Consider the following 17,771-nt stretch of genomic DNA (forward strand, 5'->3'; position numbering starts at 1 on the left):
TCTCATGACAAGCCCATGTGACCCTCATCAAGCAGTTCTGGAAAAAGGAAATCCATTCCAAAGTACATCTACTGGCTCTGATTACTTTCTTAATGAAATTTGCTATTGCCCTTTATTATAACATAGTGACTACCATGATATGGGGCTTCCCTGGTGGCTTAGTGGTAGAGAATCAGCCTGCCAATACTGGAGACACGGGTTCGATCCTTAGGTTGGGAAGATCCCCTTGAGAAGGAAATGGCAAACTACTCCAGTATTCTTGCCTGGGAAATCCCATAGACAGAGGAGCCTGGCAGGCTAGAGTCCATAGGGTCCCAAAGAGTGGGACACAACTTAATGACTAAACAACAACAAGTATACATTCTATGCACTATAAAAACCTTTCAACGATGGACTAAAAATAAAAAACAAATACAAAGCAAAGCCAGAGCTTGCTTCACTCCACTGTTAACATGAGGGCAGACACACTGAAATCATAATCACAGAAAACTAGTCAATCTGATCACATGGACCACAGCCTTGTCCAACTAAATGAAACTAAGCCATGCTGTGTGGGGCCACCCAAGACGGGAGGCTCATGGTGGAGAGGTCTGACAGAATATGGTCCCCTGGAGAAGGGAATGGCAAACCACTTGAATATTCTTGGCTTGAGAATCCCATGAACAGTATGAAAAGGCAAAATGATAGGATACTGAAAGAGGAACTCCCCAGGTCGGTAGGTGCCCAATATGCTACTGGAGATCAGTGGAGAAATAACTCCAGAAAGAATGAAGAGATGGAGCTAAAGTAAAAACAATACCCCATTGTGGATGTGACTGGTGATAGAAGCAAGGTCCGATGCTGTAAAGAGCAATATTGCATAGGAACCTGGAATGTTGGGTCCATGAATCAAGGCAAATTGGAAGTGGTCAAACAGGAGATGGCAAGAGTGAACGTCGACATTCTAGGAATCAGCGAACTAAAATGGACTGGAATGGGTAAATTTAACTCAGATGACCATTATATCTACTATTGTGGGCAGGAATCCCGCAGAAGAAATGGAGTAGCATCATGGTCAACAAAAGAGTCCGAAATGCAGTACTTGGATGTAATCTCAAAAACAACAGAATTATCTCTGTTTATTTCCAAGGCAAACCATTCAATATCACGGTGATCCAAGCCTATGCCCCAACCAGTAATGCTGAAGAAGCTGAAGTTGAACGGTTCTATGAAGACCTACAAGACCTTTTAGAACTAACACCCAAAAAAGATGTCCTTTTCATTATAGGGGACTGGAATGCAAAAGTAGGAAGTCAAGAAACACCTGGGTAACAGGCAAATTTGGCCTTGGAATACGGAGTGAAGCAGGGCAAAGGCTAATAGACTTTTGGAAAGAGAATGCACTGGTCATAGCAAACACTCTCTTCCAACAACACAAGAGAAGACTCTACACATGGACATCACCAGATGGTCAACACTGAAATCAGACTGATTATATTCTTTGCAGCCAAAAATGGAGAAGCTCTATACAGTCAGCAAAAACAAGACCAGGAGCTGACTGTGGCTCAGACCATGAACTCCTTATTGCCAAAGTCAGACTTAAATTGAAGAAAGTAGGGAAAACCACTAGACCATTCAGTATGACCTAAATCAAATCCATTATGATTATACAATGGAAGTGAGAAATAGATTTAAGGAACTAGATCTGATAGAGTGCCTGATGAACTATGGACGGAGGTTTGTGACCTTGTACAGGAGACAGGGATCAACACCATCCCCATGGAAAAGAAATGCAGAAAAGCAAAATGGCTGTCTGGGGAGGCCTTATAAATAGCTGAGAAAAGAAGAGAAGTGAAAAGCAAAGGAGAAAAGGAAAGATATAAGCATCTGAATGCAGAGTTCCAAAGAATAGCAAGGTGAGATAAGAAAGCCTTCCTCAGCGATCAATGCAAAGAAATAGAGGAAAACAACAGAATGGGAAAGACTAGAGATCTCTTCAAGAAAATTAGAGATACCAAGGGAACATTTCATGCAAAGATGGGCTTGATAAAAGACAGAAATGGTATGGACCTAACAGAAGCAGAAGATATTAAGAAGAGATGGCAAGAATACACAGAAGAACTGTACAAAAAAGATCTTCATGACCCAGATAATCACGATGGTGTGATCACTGACCTAGAGCCAGACATTTTGGAATGTGAAGTCAAGTGGGTCTTAGAAAGCATCACTACGAACAAAGCTAGTGGAGGTGATGGAATTCCAGTTGAGCTATTTCAAATCCTGAAAGATGATGCTGTGAAAGTGCTGCACTCAATACACCAGAAAATTTGGAAAACTCAGCAGTGGCCACAGGACTGGAAAAGGTCAGTTTTCATTCCAATCCCAAAGAAAGGCAATGCCAAAGAATGCTCAGTTGCACAATTGCACTCATCTTACACGCTAGTAAAGTAATGCTCAAAATTCTTCAAGCTAGGCTTCAGCAATACGTGAACCATGAACTTCCAGATGTTCAAGCTGGTTTTAGAAAAGGCAGAGGAACCAGAGGTCAAATTGCCAACATCCGCTGGATCGTCAAAAAAGCAAGAGAGTTCCAGAAAAACATCTATTTCTGCTTTATTGATTATGCCAGAGCCTTTGACTGTGTGGATCACAATAAACTGTGGGAAATTCTGAAAGAGATGGGAATACCAGACCACCTGACCTGCCTCTTGAGAAGTCTGTATGCAGGTCAGGAAGCAACAGTTAGAACTGGACATGGAACAACAGACTGATTCCAAATAGGAAAAGGAGTACGTCAAGGCTGTATATTGTCACCCTGCTTATTTAACTTATATGCAGAGTACATCATGAGAAACGCTGGACTGGAAGAAGCACAAGCTGGAATCAAGATTGCCGGGAGAAATATCAATTACCTCAGATACGCAGATGACACCACCCTTATGGCAGAAAGTGAAGAGGAACTCAAAAGCCTCTTGATGAAAGTGAAAGTGGAGAGTGAAAAAGTTGGCTTAAAACTCAACATTCAGAAAACGAAGATCATGGCATCTGGTCCCATCACTTCATGGGAAATAGATGGGGAAACAGTGGAAACAGTGTCAGACTTTATTTTTTTGGGCTCCAAAATCACTGCAGATGGTGACTGCAGCCATGAAATTAAAAGACGCTTACTTCTTGGAAGAAAAGTTATGACCAACCCAGATAGCATATTGAAAAGCAGAGATATTACTTTGCCAACAAAGGTCCATCTAGTCAAGGCTATGGTTTTTCCTGTGATCATGTATGGATGTGAGAGTTGGACTGTGAAGAAGGCTGAGCGCCGAAGAATTGATGCTTTTGAACTGTGGTGTTGGAGAAGATTCTTGAGAGTCCCTTGGACTGCAAGGAGATCCAACCAGTCCATTCTGAAGGAGATCAGCCCTGGGATTTCTTTGGAAGGAATGATGCTAAAGCTGAAACTCCAGTACTTTGGCCACCTCATGCGAAGAGTTGACTCATTGGAAAAGACTCTGGTGCTGGGAGGGATTGGGGACAGGAGGAGAAGGGGACGACAGAGGATGAGATGGCTGGATGGCATCACAGACTCGATGGACGTGAGTCTGAGTGAACTCCGGGAGTTGGTGATGGACAGGGAAGCCTGGCGTGCTGTGATTCATGGGGTCGCAAGGAGTCGAAAATGACTGAGCAACTGAACTGAACTGAAATTACGTATATGCCACCTGGGAAGCCCTTGTGTATAATCAAAGTTTAGAATTAGTGGTAAAGAACCCGCCTGCCAATGCAGGAGACCTAAGAAATGCAGATTTGATCCCTGGGTCAGGAAGATCCCCTGGAGGGCTTGGCAACCCACTCCAGTATTCTTGCCTGGAGAATCTCATGGACAGAGGAGCCTGGAGGGCTGAAGTCCATGTTGTCGAAAAGTGTCGGGACATGACTGAAGGGCCTTAGCACGCACGTGAGGTTAGAATAGTGATTCTTAAACTACTTTTCAGATCATATATCTCTTTGAGAACCTAATGAAACTTTTAATGCATCCTTCTGGGACCCCAAATTAGGAACGTTTGGGTTGGAGAAGTGGTGAAACTAGCCTTTCCCTGTCGTGCTGTGGCTTCTCCTTCCTTTCCACCACCAGATGCCCTCTACTCACCAATGGGCCATCATTACCATCTCAGCCTCAGGCTCCTTTGCTGTTATCCCTGCTCATTTAGACATCTTTACCTGCTGCTTTTGGGACTTGCCTGAGTCACCTGCTTTATTCCAGTTGACATATCTCGTCTGTGAGTCCCAGCTCTTCCTGAACCACTGCAACTTAATGACTGTTTTGGCAGGTGAACAGTGAACTTTTTTTTTTTTTTTTTGGTGCTTGGTCAAGAAGAATCGAGAACAGAGAACTAGAAGATGGATGGAGGACCTTTCTTTCTCTGTGTTGTTGACAGTGAGGGTGTCCCATCCTTCCCGCCAAAACATAAATCACACAGAAGTATTTGAAAGAACCTACCCCATGTCATCAATAATTTTAGAGTTACCTTCTTGGGAGCTTTCTGGAGCTGCATTTCCATTTGCAAGAAATCTCTGTATGTCAGAGAAAAAAACTAATTTTGGCTTACCCACCTTTGGGTAATAAACAGGAACTATGTGATGCATTGTTTCAAAGTTACCTGTAGCGTACAAAGAATTAAAAGCATTCTGCTTTGAAACTAATAACTAAATTGTAAACATGACATAGAACAGCATTAGACTATATTTTGAGAAATGGAATTAAATATGACTAAATAGTTTCATAGCAAAACCAATAAAAAGTTAATGTCCAAGATAAAATATGACAGATTTTCATACATGAGAACCCACACAGGAAAGTTCATGGTCAACTCTCATAGATAAAATGGGTATACCAACATTAATTAATATTAACTACCCTTGTGTTTTGCTGTTATGTGTTTATTTTTTCAGTGTGTTTAACCTTTAGGGAGTAGATTAGTCAATTACAGTTTTTGTAATCTGTTCATACCTTATTTCCACACTTAACATCATTTCCCTGTTTATAGATCCTCATAACTTTCTAGCAATGATTTTTCTTTTAAGTAGAAACTGCCTTAATCAACTCTAATTCTCAGAGCTTAGCATAATCTTGGGCATATCCGCAGTGCTCAACAAGTGTTTATTAAGTGAATAAATGAATGTTTCCATCAAAACACTACAAAAGTAAATGCTGAAAGTTATTAAGATATTTTGAACTTCGTTAAAGTATTTGACTACTTCTGATTTTGAGACTGTATTAAGGACAAGATTTTTTATTGTAAGATCCTTGAAGTTTAAAGACATAATCCCTGTAATTTTATTATTATAGAGCTCCAAATTTACAGGGCTACCAAAAATATGTCAAAGGTCAGGAAATTTAAAAATGACCATCTTCCTAAGAATTCCTCTTCACTTACAATGTATTTGGTTGTGCAGAGGTATCTTTAAATGGTTCATATTAACTCTTCTAAAGTCCTGAAGGTATACTGTAGATTTTCAAAAGCACAATGTATCTTCTAGACTTTAATTCACGCTTTCCATTTCTCCTGAGCAGCAATAACAGAGAGACTTTACATGAAGACCATAGTTCAAGCTATCGGCCAGGTGCATAGTTACTGTGTGTTACATGCGTGTGTCTAGGGAGGTCACCGGTTGTAAGCCTGGGAGGCTCAGGAACTACCATTTGTTTGCAAAGGGTTCACAGAAGCATGTAGGTGACAAGAAAGAAGGATATCTATAAATGGCCAAGAGAAAATACCTAAGTACTCCTGAGAAAAGGGCTTCCCTGGTGGCTCAGCAGTAAAGAATTCACCTGCAGTGCAGGAGCCAAAAGATGTTAAATGTATAATCTCTGGGTCAGGAAGATCCCCTGGTAGGAGCGCATGGCAACCCACTCTAGTATTCTTGCCTGGAGAACCCTACGGACTGAGGAACCTGGCAGGCTATAGTCCACGTGGTAACAAAGAGTCGGACTTAGCACACGCCTGAGGCAAACTCTGATAATTTCTATTGCAGGTAGTCAGCTTTCAATTTCAATTTAATTTAGTTGATCTTAAAGTCTATTTTTCAATAGAGTAAATAATATAATTTATTTGAATACTTATACAATTTCAAAGTTCTTTCATAATATAGTCTCATTTTTCTCCCTAGTTTCTTTGTATTTGCAAAAATTATATGTTTACATATCATGCATTTATACAGTTGCAGATTTTTCTAAATTCCTGCCAAACCGAAGTGAATTTCTAAGTAGGGCAGACATTATTGTCCTTATGTCCAAGCATGCGTTGTCCACCGGTCATCAATACAGTAATCACTAGAAACCAAAGCTCTTTGATAAAGTCAGATAACTTTGATTAATTACTGGGCTTCCCTGGTGTCTCAGATGGTAAAGAATCTGCCTGCAATGGGGGAGACCCAGGTTCAGTCCCTGGGTTGGGAAGATTCCCTTGGAGAAGGGCATGGCAACCCACTCCAGTATTCTTGCCTGTAGAAGAGCCTAGCAGGCTACAGTCCATGGGATTGCAAAGAGTTGGACATGACTGACCAACTAACATTTTTACTTTCACTTTCTGCTATCTTTGTGACCTTAGACAAGTTATCTCATCTTTCTAAAACTCAGCTTTCTCAGCTGAAAAATGGATATAATTTTTCCCACAAGGTAAAATGATTAAAGCAGTAATGCATATAAAGATCTAAAATGATTGGCACGATAATATTGGTTCTTTTTTCTTCCTTTGCCCCTCTTTTTGGCTTCCTAGACTGGAGTGCTTTCCATTTAAATTATTAATGGTTATCATGATAGCAACTACAATAAGGTATGAAATGACGCTTCTGTACTTTGTAGCATTCCATATGGCTTTTCAAAAAAAAATTGTGGTAAGAACACTTAACATGGAATCTACCCTGTTACTGTTTTAAATGTCCAATAAATACATTATTGTTGACTCTAGCCCAGCTTTGTGGGCTTCCCAGGTGGTGCTAGTGGTAAAGAACTGCTTGCCAGTGCAGTATACATAAGAGACATGGGTTTGATCTCTGGGTTGGGAAAATCCCCTGGAGAAGGGGATGGCAACCCACTCCACTGTTTTTGTCTGGAGAATCCCTTGGACAGAGGAGCCTGGTGGGCTATGGTCCATAGGGTTGCAAAGAGTCACACATGACTGAAGTGACTTAGCATGCATGTGCAGCTTTGTACAGCATATCTCTAGAGCTTATTCATTTTGCTTGACTGAAACTTTATATCCATTGATTAGTAACTCCCCATTACCCTCCCACCCACAGCCCTGGGCAGCCACCATTCTGTTCTTTGATTTTATGAAATAGACTATTTTAGATACCTCATATATGTGGAATTATGGAGTATTTGTCTTTCTGGAACTGGCATATTTCATTTAGCATAATATCCTCAGGGTTCATCCACATTGTTTCATATTACAGAATTTCTCTCTTTTTTTTTTTTAAGGCTGAATAGTATTCAGTTGTTTGTATATACCTAATTTTCTTTATCCATTCATTCGTCAGTGGACATTTAGGTCTCTACATCTTGGCTATTATGAATAGTAATAGCCAACTGCAATGAACATAGGAGTGTTAACATCTCTTCAAGATCCTGATTTCAGTTCTTTTGGATATACTCAGAAGTGGGATTGCTGGATCATATGGTTGTTCTATTTCTAAATCTTGAGGCATTGCCATACTTTTTTTCATGTTGGTCGCACCATTTTGCATTCCCACTGACAGCATGCAAGGGTTCCACTTTTATCCACATCCTCACCTACATTTGTTGTTGTTTTGTCATATGATAAGAGTTTTTATGACAGGTATGAGGAAATATCTCATTGTGATTTTGATTTGCCTTTCCTGGTTAATTAGTGACATTGAACATTTTAAAAATATACCCATTGGCCATTTGTAGGTTTTCTTTGGAAATACGTCTGTTGGAAATGCTGTTGGGAAAATGGAATCAATTAACTTGCTCAACAAAGGGTTGCCACAGACCTTCTATTTGTATAAAATGTAGTATCAGGGAAGTGCAGTAAAGTGCAATCAAAAAATGTGTGCCTGAAATTATTTATTTATTTATTGAAATGTAATTGATGCATAATATCTTGTTAGCTTCAGGAGTGTTACATAGTTATTTGACATTTGTATCATTGTAAAATGATGACCACCATATGCCTAGAAGCTGCAGTACTTTGGCTGCCTGATGGGAAGAGCCAACTCATTGGAAAAGACCCTGTTGCTGAGAAATGGAGGGCAGGAGGAGCAGGGGGCAACAGAGGATGCGATGGTTGGATGGCATCACCGACTCAATGGATATGAGTTTGCGCAAACTCTGGGAGATAGTGAAGGGCAGGGAAGCCTGGTGTGCTTCAGTCCATGGGGTCACAAAGAGTTGGATACAACTTAGTGACTGAACAGCAACAACAAATAAGCCTAGTAACCATATGTCCTCATCCAAAGTTATTGTAATATTGTTGAGCATATTCTTTGTGCTATATGTTTTGTCCCTGTGGCTTATTCATTTTATAACTGGAGGTTTACCTTTTAATCCCCTTCACCTGTTCATCGCACTCCTCCTGGCAACCACTCTTCTGTATGAGTCTGTTTTCATTGCCTTGTTTTTTAGATTCCACATATGAGATCATTCAGTGTTGGCCTTTCTCTTTTTGACTTATTTTACTTGGCATAATACCCTCTAATATCCACCTATGTTGTCACAAGTGGTAAGATACTATTCATATTGTTAATGGCTGAGTAATATTCCATTGTATATATTGCATCTTCTTCATCGATTCTTCCATACCCAGTAGTGAAGTTACTGGATCACATGATCACATGGTCCATTCTGTTTTTAATTTTTGAGGCACCTCCATACTGTTTACCATGGTGGTTGCACCAATTTACAGTCCTACAAACAGTGCACCAGGGTTCCCTTTTCTCCACATCCTTGCCAACACTTGTAATTTGCCTTTTTGATAATTGCCATTCTGACAGGTGTAAGGTGATATCTCATTGTGGTTTTGATTTGCATTTCTCTGATGATTAGTGATGCTGAGCATCTTTTTATTTGTCTGTTGACTGTATGTCTTCTTTGGGAAAAATGTCTATTCAGGTCCTTGCTCATTGTTTCATTGGGTTATTTGTTTTTCTGATACTAAGTTGTGTGAGTTCTTTATGTATTTTGGATATTAACCCCTTATACGTCCTGTCGTTTGTAGATTTCTTCTCTCATTCACTAGGCTGCCTTTTCACCAGGTTGGTAAGTCTCCTTCACTGTGTAAAATCATTAGGCTGTCTTTTCACCAGGTTGGTAGTCTCCTTCACTTTGTAAAATCACTAGACTGTCTTCTCACCAGGTTGGTAGTCTCCTTCACTTTGTAAAAGCTTTTGAGTTTGGAGTAGTCCCATTTGTTTGTTTTTGTTTCCCTTGCCTGAGAAGACAGATTCAAAAAAATATTCATTGCCTATATTTTCTTCTAGGAGTTTTGTGGTGTCAGCTCTTACATGGAGTAAACCTTAACCCATTTTGAGTGTATTTTTGTGCATGGTGTGAAAAGCTGGTCCAGTTTGATTCTTTCACATGTAGCTGTCTAGTTTTCCTCACACCATTTACTGAAGAGGCTGTCTTTTCCCCACTGCATATTCTTGCCTTCTTTGTTGTAAATTAATTGGCTGTATAGTTGTGAGTTTATTTCTGGTCTCTCTATTCTGTTCCATTGATCTATGTGTCTTATTTTTGTGCCAGTACCATGCTGTTTTGATTACTGTTGTTGGTGAGTCACCAAGTCATGTTCAACTCTTTGTGACTCCATGGACTGCAGCATACCAGGCTTCCCTGTCCTTCACAATCTCCCAGAGTGTGCTCAAACTCATGTCCACTGAGTCAGTGATGCCATCCAACCATCTTATCCTCTGCTGTCCTCTTCTCCTCTTGCCTTCAATCTTTCCCAGCATCAGGGTCTTTCCCAATGAGTCAGTGAATATTCAGGACTGATTTCCTTTAGGATTGACTGGTTTGATCTCCCTGATTACTGTAGCTTTGCAGTATACAGCTGACCCTTGAATGACACAAGTGTGAATTCCTCAGGTCCACTTTTACATGAATTTTTTTTTCTATAGTATATACTACAGTATTACATGATCTGAGGTTGGTTGAATCCTCAGATGTGGAACCAAAGATATGGAGGGCTGACTGTAAAATCACATGCAGATTTTCGAGATTGGGGAGGGTCAGTGCCCCTAACCTCCTCATTGCTCAGGGTTCAACTGTAGCTTGAAAACAGGGAGCATTATCCCTTCAGTTTTATTGATCTTTCTCAACATTGCTTTGGTTGTACTTTGGCATCTTTGAGGTAATACTGAAAACAGGTAAATCCTTACCCTGAGTCTAGTTTTGCCCTTCACAGCCAACCACATATAAGCAGAGGGGGAAATGCCTCTTGTCCATTTTATAAGTTTCAAATCTTGAGAAATTCATATTGCCAATACAGTATCATCACTCGTGAGATAAAAGTAACAGTTCATGTTCAGTGGATACAATATGGCAAAATCATCAGAGCTTTCCACCTCCTTCTCTTCACCTCAACCTCCTTGTCCTAGAGTGATAGAGCTCCTAGGATATGCTGTCTATGCATAAAGCCACACTACACTGTTTTAGTTCCTCTTTCCCTGTTCACCTGGTCTCACTTCTTCCCATGTCTCCATCCTGTTAGCTGTGGAACTAGAAAACGAACATGGAACAGAGGAAGTGGCTCATTCCAATATTGTTGACTACAGAATTGGTGAAGAGTGAATTCTAGGATACTCCCCAATATGGTAAAGATGATTATTACACATTACACTTAGCTAGTTAGTTTCATTAGTTAGGCTATACTCGGGAGGTTGCCATATCCTTGTAACACCACCTTAGGCATATTATAATCAAAATATTCAAATGATAGGGTATGTACTTAAGAAAGGGGACAGGCCACCAAGTATAGGCCACATATATGATTGTGATACATCTTTATTTTTTATCCTGATGAAAATGTGATTTTTGTGCTGTTACTAAATGAATATACTTGTGACTTCAGTTTCACAAGTTATATAGCTGATTGTTGTTTCACCATTTAGATAACTAGTATCATTCACTTTTTAAAAAATTTTGACTGCATGGGGTCTTCGTTGCACCAACCACATGGACTGTTCCTTGCGGCATGGGCTCAGTAGTTGTGGCACGCAGGCTTCTCTAGTTGCCATGTGTGGGCTTAGTTGCAGTACATGAGATCTTAGTTCCCTTAGGGCCCAGGGGTGGAATCTGGGCCCCCTGCATTGGCAGCGTGGAGTCTTATCCACTGGACCACCAGGGAAGTCCCCATGCACTTTTGCCAGATATAAAATTATACATTTCCCCCACCCTCATGGCTCTCTGTTTATATAGCCAACATAATTATAACTCAGTATGAACTAAACATAGCTTTTTTTGATAGTAGCTACCATTTTTATATATAAACATTATAGGAAATTTTTTCTAGAAATTGTAATCAAGTTAAGAAAAAAAGCCCATTAAAAAAATGAAACAAACCCTCCTAATTTTTGGCATTTTGTTGTTGTTCTTGAGTATAATACTCCTTTTGCTGGTAGGAGTGACTGACTATGAATGATGGCCTACTTACTGTTGCATGAGTTATGTGTATCCTCATTCTTACTGTTCTTTTTCTTGCTGGTTTTCTTGGCATCTTTGGATGCTTTCCAATTCATTAGGAATTGTCTTTCCATGTTTTTAATTTCTTTTCCATCAAGGAATTCTAGAGAAAAACAATATATATGTTTAAAATGTAATATATACATGTTATAAATGCTATCAGTACAACATAAATATTACTATATAATACATAAATATTATAATACATATATAATATATATACCACTGGTTTAGGGCACATGAACTTAAGTTACACTCTAGACTGAAATAAATTTATTTTTAAAATACCTTATTTATACAACTTCTTGTATTTGTACAATTTATGTTGAGCTTTTATTTTTATTTTTTCTGATTTCAAAAAGAATATGTGCTTTTTATAAACAACTAAAACGTGATGGCAAAAACATAAAATGACTCTGTAATTACTATCCATATCTCTCCTTTCCATGACTAACAGAATCACTATAAACAATTAGATGTCTGGTTGCCCTTCTTGAAGCATAAGTTACATTGTTATTTTACAAAACAAAAATGTCATACTTAACAAAAATTAAATATTTAATAATTTTACGGTTATTCATAGAAAAAGAAAAGTATATTTTATGTTAATGTCAATAAGTTTTATATATGTAACATGGTATTTTAAAAGTACATACATTAAGATATAGGAAATAATAGGAATAATACACATAGCTGGCTTCTTTATTCTACGAATTGAAATTTCAGCTATTTTAACGTTTTGTTCCTTTTAAAAGTTTTGAAAATTGAGCATGTTCAGTTACACAAATAATTTTTGTATGTTGTATGTATGATATTTGGAAAATTCAAAGAAATGGAAAAAAGCAAAACATCGCCTGTATTTCACAACCCGAAATAATCACTGAAATCACTGATAATACTTGAGTATATTTCTTAGCATTGGTTTGTTTTCTAGGTATGTACCATGTATATATGTGTATATTATATAGAAATGGAACTCTATATAGTATTAACATCCTACTTTTTAAATATTATATTGTGAACATTTTATCATGTCTTTCTTTAAAGACAATTTTTAATGAATCATAGTATTCTAAATATAAATATACAAGTAATTTACTTTAAAAATATACCTAATATACATGATCGTTCTTCCTGTGTGTTCTCTGTTTCCTACTCTTGGCTGATGGGGTAAAGGGTAGGCAGGGTGTGATCCTCCCATATGTGTTTTTTGAAAAATCATTTTGGATACTTTTGATACGCCTCCTGTCAACCCCTCCTTCCCTCAAGAGAACCACTGTACTAGCGTTGTGATTAACCAAGGTTTACTACAGCCATGAGTTTTGAAATGGTTGGTTAGTTTTTATGGGGTCGCAAAGAGTCAGACACGACTGAGCGACTGAACTGAACTGACTGAACTGATGCCCAAGTACAGCATGTCAGGTGGCGCTAGTGTTAAAGAAAGTGAAAGTGAAAGTTGCTCAGTTGAGTCCAGTGCGACCCCATGGACTGTGTAGTCCCTGGAATTCTCCAGGCCAGAATATTGGAGTGGGTAGCCTTTCCCTTCTCCAGGGGATCTTCCTAACCCAAGGATCCAACCCAGGTCTCCCGAATTGCAGGTGGATTCTTTACCAGCTGAGCCACAAGGGAAGCCTGAGAATATTGTAAAGAACCCGCCTGCAAATACAGGAGATGTAAGACACATGGGTTTGATCCCTGGGTCAGGAAGATACTCTGGAGGAGGGCATGGAAACCCACTCCAGTATTCTTGCCTGGAGAATCCTATTGTCAGAGGAGCCTGGTGGGCTACAGTCCATGGGGTTGCAAAGAGTCGGACATGACTAAAGTGACTTAGCATGCATGCATGCACACACAGCATGTCATAGAAACTCTCCCACAATCTCCTCTGTGAGAGGGCAGTGCTTATCCTTCTGATACTGTGTAAGCTGGTCCCTACTGAAGAGCACTCGTCCATTTTCCCTTATATAGTGCATATTCAGGAGTGTTATTATTTGTAAGGGTCTCATAAAGTGACTCCCTACTTTGCTCCCATTTTAAATGAAAGGAAAGTTCTTAAGGCGCCATTTGGCAAATGTCAAGCAATGAAAACTTTGATCAGTTTTACCTACAGAACCAAGAGTCTCGTGGCATCTTCAGAGGATTTGTGCCAATGAAAACTTGGCAAAAGGTCAACAAGTTGTACACATTTATGACTAAATATTTTTTGTTGGTAACAGCCACATTTTCTTTTTTAAAGAAAGTGTTTGATATCTTATTTCTGAACAGAATATATTTTTTCATGTTTTATTTCTCAATTTTAACTTTTGTTCTTATTAAAATATCAAATTTAAAGTTGACCATTTTTGTAGGTCCAGATGTTATATTCATATTTCTGAAGGCTTGCTGATACATTAACTAAAGAGTTAACCAAGTCTCTTTCTCTAGGAAAATTATATTAATATAATAGAAACATGTACCCAGTGATTTGGACACCAGTATCAGTCTATCTCTGTATTTTGGTTTGAGACAAACAGGATTTCTATTTAGATCCATTTTCCACAGCTTCATCAACTTGTTCAGTAAAAACTCCAAATCCTATAATTAGAGGAGAAAAAAGCAAGACATAGGTATTTCATACTTATCAATATTTTTTTCATGTCAGTTAACTGTTTTTAAAGGTAATTACTATTTTCCATGGAGTTCTAGCTCAGTGCCAGGTACTTAGATGATGTACAATACATCTTTTTTTGATGAAATGGTCTGTAGTATTAATAGAAGGGGCTAAAGATGAGACAAAAAGTAAGGTCCTGAGTTGAGGACCACAGAATTGTACTCTGTCACACTAGCTTAAATGGACCCAACCTGTATCTCAGGAAACACTTTGCCTTTCTGGCTATCCATGCTACAGAAGATGCCTTGTTCTTAGCAGAGTTTATGGAAGTTTACAGATTAAGGCCATTATGGAGTAGTAAGTAAGCAGTCCATTGACATTGCAAGCAATATAGTTGCTTTTCCTTTTAAAACCTATAAAAAATGTATCAAAGGGAGAAAATGAAGAAAAAAATCCCATGTGTGTTTATTACCCAAAGATCACTTAAGAAATATTTCTTTTTGGCTGCTCTGGGTCTTTGTTGCTGAGTGCAGGCTTTCGCTGGCTGCTGTGAGCAGGGGCTACTCTCTAGTTGCGGTGGCAGGTTTCTCACTGTGGTGGCGTCTCTTGTGGAGCACCAGCTCTGGGGCACACAGGCTTCAGTAGTGGTGACGTATGGGCTCAGGAGTTGCGCATCACCAGCTCTAGAGCATGGTGTCAGTAGTCGCGGCACACGGGCTTAGTTGCCTTGTGGCATGTGGAATCTTCCAAGACCAGGGATCAAACTGGCGTCCCCTGCACTGGCAGCCAGATTCCCAACTGCTGAACCACCAGGGAAGTCCCAAAGATCACTTTTAATGTGTTATGTATCCTTCTAGTCTTCTTTTTTGAGCATAGGGATTTCTTTTTTAATTGTCAATCATACTGTGTGTACAGTTTTGTTTTATGTGCATCATAAACATTTTCATGTTTTAATAGCTTTTAAGAAAATCAGCTTATTGATATTTAAAGGGATGATTAAATTGTTCTATGGTTGAAAACCCAACTAAATGTGAGAAAAACAGATTAGTCACCTTTAAGAACAAGCTTTCTGTTTGCCCTCATCACCTCCTCTCTCTCCCTGTTTTTTTTCAATCCAGTGTTACTGTCTTTCTCCAATGTCTTGTCTTTCTGTCATTCCTTTCCTTGCTTTCTTCCCTCTTTCTCCTCTGTTGCCCATGATTGATTTTTAATAATTCAGTGGCCATAGGCAAAAAAAGGGAAAACTACCTTCAATAGGGCAAAACCATTATTTTAAAGCAAATGTTTTGCTGACAGTAATAATAAATACTGATAATAACTAATTCTGTGGAGAGCTTTTGGTTTTCTGAGCACTGCTGTATACATATGATACTGTGCATATCCAAGAGGACTGCTTTTCATTAGAATATGAGTATGAGAATTACGAAGTTAATAAAAGTTCCAGAGGATAGCAGCAGGCAAACACCTATGATTCTTTTGTTTTCTTCAGGCTAAGACCAAACTTATCATAGGTTATAAGGGAAAAATTAGGAAATACAAATTATACATACATATTCTTAATTTCTAAGCTGAAAGTAATTGTTAATGCATTGGCTGGTATTTTTATTCCCCATAGCATTTCCTCACCTTCAAAGCTGGATACTATTTAGCATTGTATATCTATTTAACTATTTGTATCTTTCACCTTATTCTTGCTTGATCCATGTTTACTGTTGCTTAGATATTTCATTTTTCCATTTTTGGAAAAAAACTCATATAATAAGACTATATTTATTCTTTAGACTTTAGAATATATATTTACCATGAAGCTTTGGTAGCAGGTCCCTTCTACATATTAAATATCCTCCCAAAACTGTAAAAGGAGGTAACAAAAATGGAACATCCAGATAGGTGCCTGTGTCTACATGAAGAAATGCTGTCTTTTGGGGAATAATTAGAAGCACAGCTGGGTTTTCAGAACCTACTGCAGAGCACTTTAATCTTTCAGAGACCAATGTCTTCCCATATAAAGTAGTATTTCTAGTTCTGCTTACTTCATTATTCATCAGGTATGTATTGAGTTACGGGTTAATTTTTGTGCTAGACTCCGATGGATTCAAATAAATAAGTTATGTGAAAAATACAAGGAATTGTATAAGCAATTGTACAAGCAATCCTAAACTTTCTGACATCACTTCTTACTATTTGACCTTAGGCAAGTCTGTGACCTCATTTATAAAGTGAGGGTAATTAGAGTATTCGTTGCTGTGGCATGTAAAGTGTGTGAGGCAGAGCAGATAGGGAATACATGTGTTATTTCTCTGCCTCTTTGTCTGCCCTGCTACCCCTGAGCTACTTCTCTCTTAATTTTGGTCAACACAGAGAAAAAGTGACGTTAAGAGAGAGTCAGGTTCTGATCCACTGACAAGTAACTGATGCCTTAAAAGAAAGTTCTCTTCTAAAGTTCTAATTTCATCCTTCAGTCCTGGGTCATGGGTTATGCCCTCTTCTCAGCATTTGTTCCACAGCTTTTGATGCAACCATAATTTTCTGTGAGAATTTAATTATATTTCTCTTAGTTTAAAAACCTCTGGAAGGATGGAACTATGCATTGCATCTTTGTACTGTGTTGAATATGATGCCCATTATAGTAGCAATAAGAAAACTTTAAAATTTATATGGATAAAGAGTCCTGTATGTTTTTATTAATTGTTCATCACTTGATAAATGGCCCTCAGCATACTCCTCCTCCCAGTGTATGTTTATTTAAGACTAAACTAATCCTGTGTTGAAATATGATTACCTTTTGGATACGCTCTGGTTGTGCATTGCCTTCCTGTCTTTCATAAAATGCTTTCACTTTTGTGCCCTTCAGTAAGTTGCTAAAGGGAGCAGACACTTCTCTGGACAGTCTCGGTATGATAAATGATCATGTCATGCTATCACTTAGAGGAGTGCTGCAAAATACTAAGGAGCTGATTTTATTTCCCATGCAGGGCTGGTGTCTAAGCTCTAGGATAGGAGCGTGCTGCACTGGCAGTGCTCTTGCTGCAATTAATGATGGCCACTGATGAACCTGTATTTGACCAGCATGCGCCAATCTTTATTGGAAACGTCTAGCCCAACTGTCCTAACTAAATCTAAAGACAGCCATTTGTCATCCCTGTGACTGCCTGTCATCATCTGCCTGGGAAAATCTATAATTTTGGGCTTGTTCCTGACTAAACTGTGGAGTGAATAAATTTATCTTTTGAGTTACTTTGCTTGTCAGGATCAATATTGAGCAGAGGTTGAATAAATTAGAAACTGGAAATACATGACAGGCTATAGTGGTTTATTTGTTTGTATCTTATAAGTCAAATATTTTATAAAAGGCAAGCACGTCAAATTTTTGATTTCCACTGTTCATTCTAAAATGCTTTACCTCATGATAAATGGGCATCAGAAAACTAATGAAGTAAATCACTGACTGATATATCTGACTGGGAGATGAACTTTTCAGATCATTTTATTGACTTAGCA

The 17,771-nt window shown here is 38.6% G+C and overlaps 1 protein-coding gene across 7 annotated transcripts in view; it reads right to left on the reverse strand.

Moving 5' to 3' along the window:
* Positions 1-17,771, reverse strand: part of PPP1R42 (protein phosphatase 1 regulatory subunit 42) — a 46,070-nt gene that overhangs the window by 6,209 nt on the left and 22,090 nt on the right. For 3 of the 7 annotated variants that reach the window (XM_061438918.1, XM_061438920.1, XM_061438919.1), the window contains 3 exons: positions 14,137-14,254; positions 11,652-11,783; positions 4,503-4,634 (listed from right to left, as the gene is read on the reverse strand). In XM_061438918.1, the coding sequence (XP_061294902.1) occupies positions 4,503-4,634; positions 11,652-11,783; positions 14,137-14,254 (382 nt within the window). Of the gene's footprint in view, positions 1-4,455; positions 4,635-11,651; positions 11,784-14,136; positions 14,255-17,771 lie in introns of those variants that run through there. The other 4 variants (XM_061438923.1, XM_061438922.1, XM_061438921.1 and 1 more) reach the window with 2 other exon arrangements.

This window comes from Bos javanicus, chromosome 14 (assembly GCF_032452875.1).
Source record: "Bos javanicus breed banteng chromosome 14, ARS-OSU_banteng_1.0, whole genome shotgun sequence".
In the NCBI taxonomy this organism is placed as follows: Eukaryota; Metazoa; Chordata; class Mammalia; order Artiodactyla; family Bovidae; genus Bos; species Bos javanicus.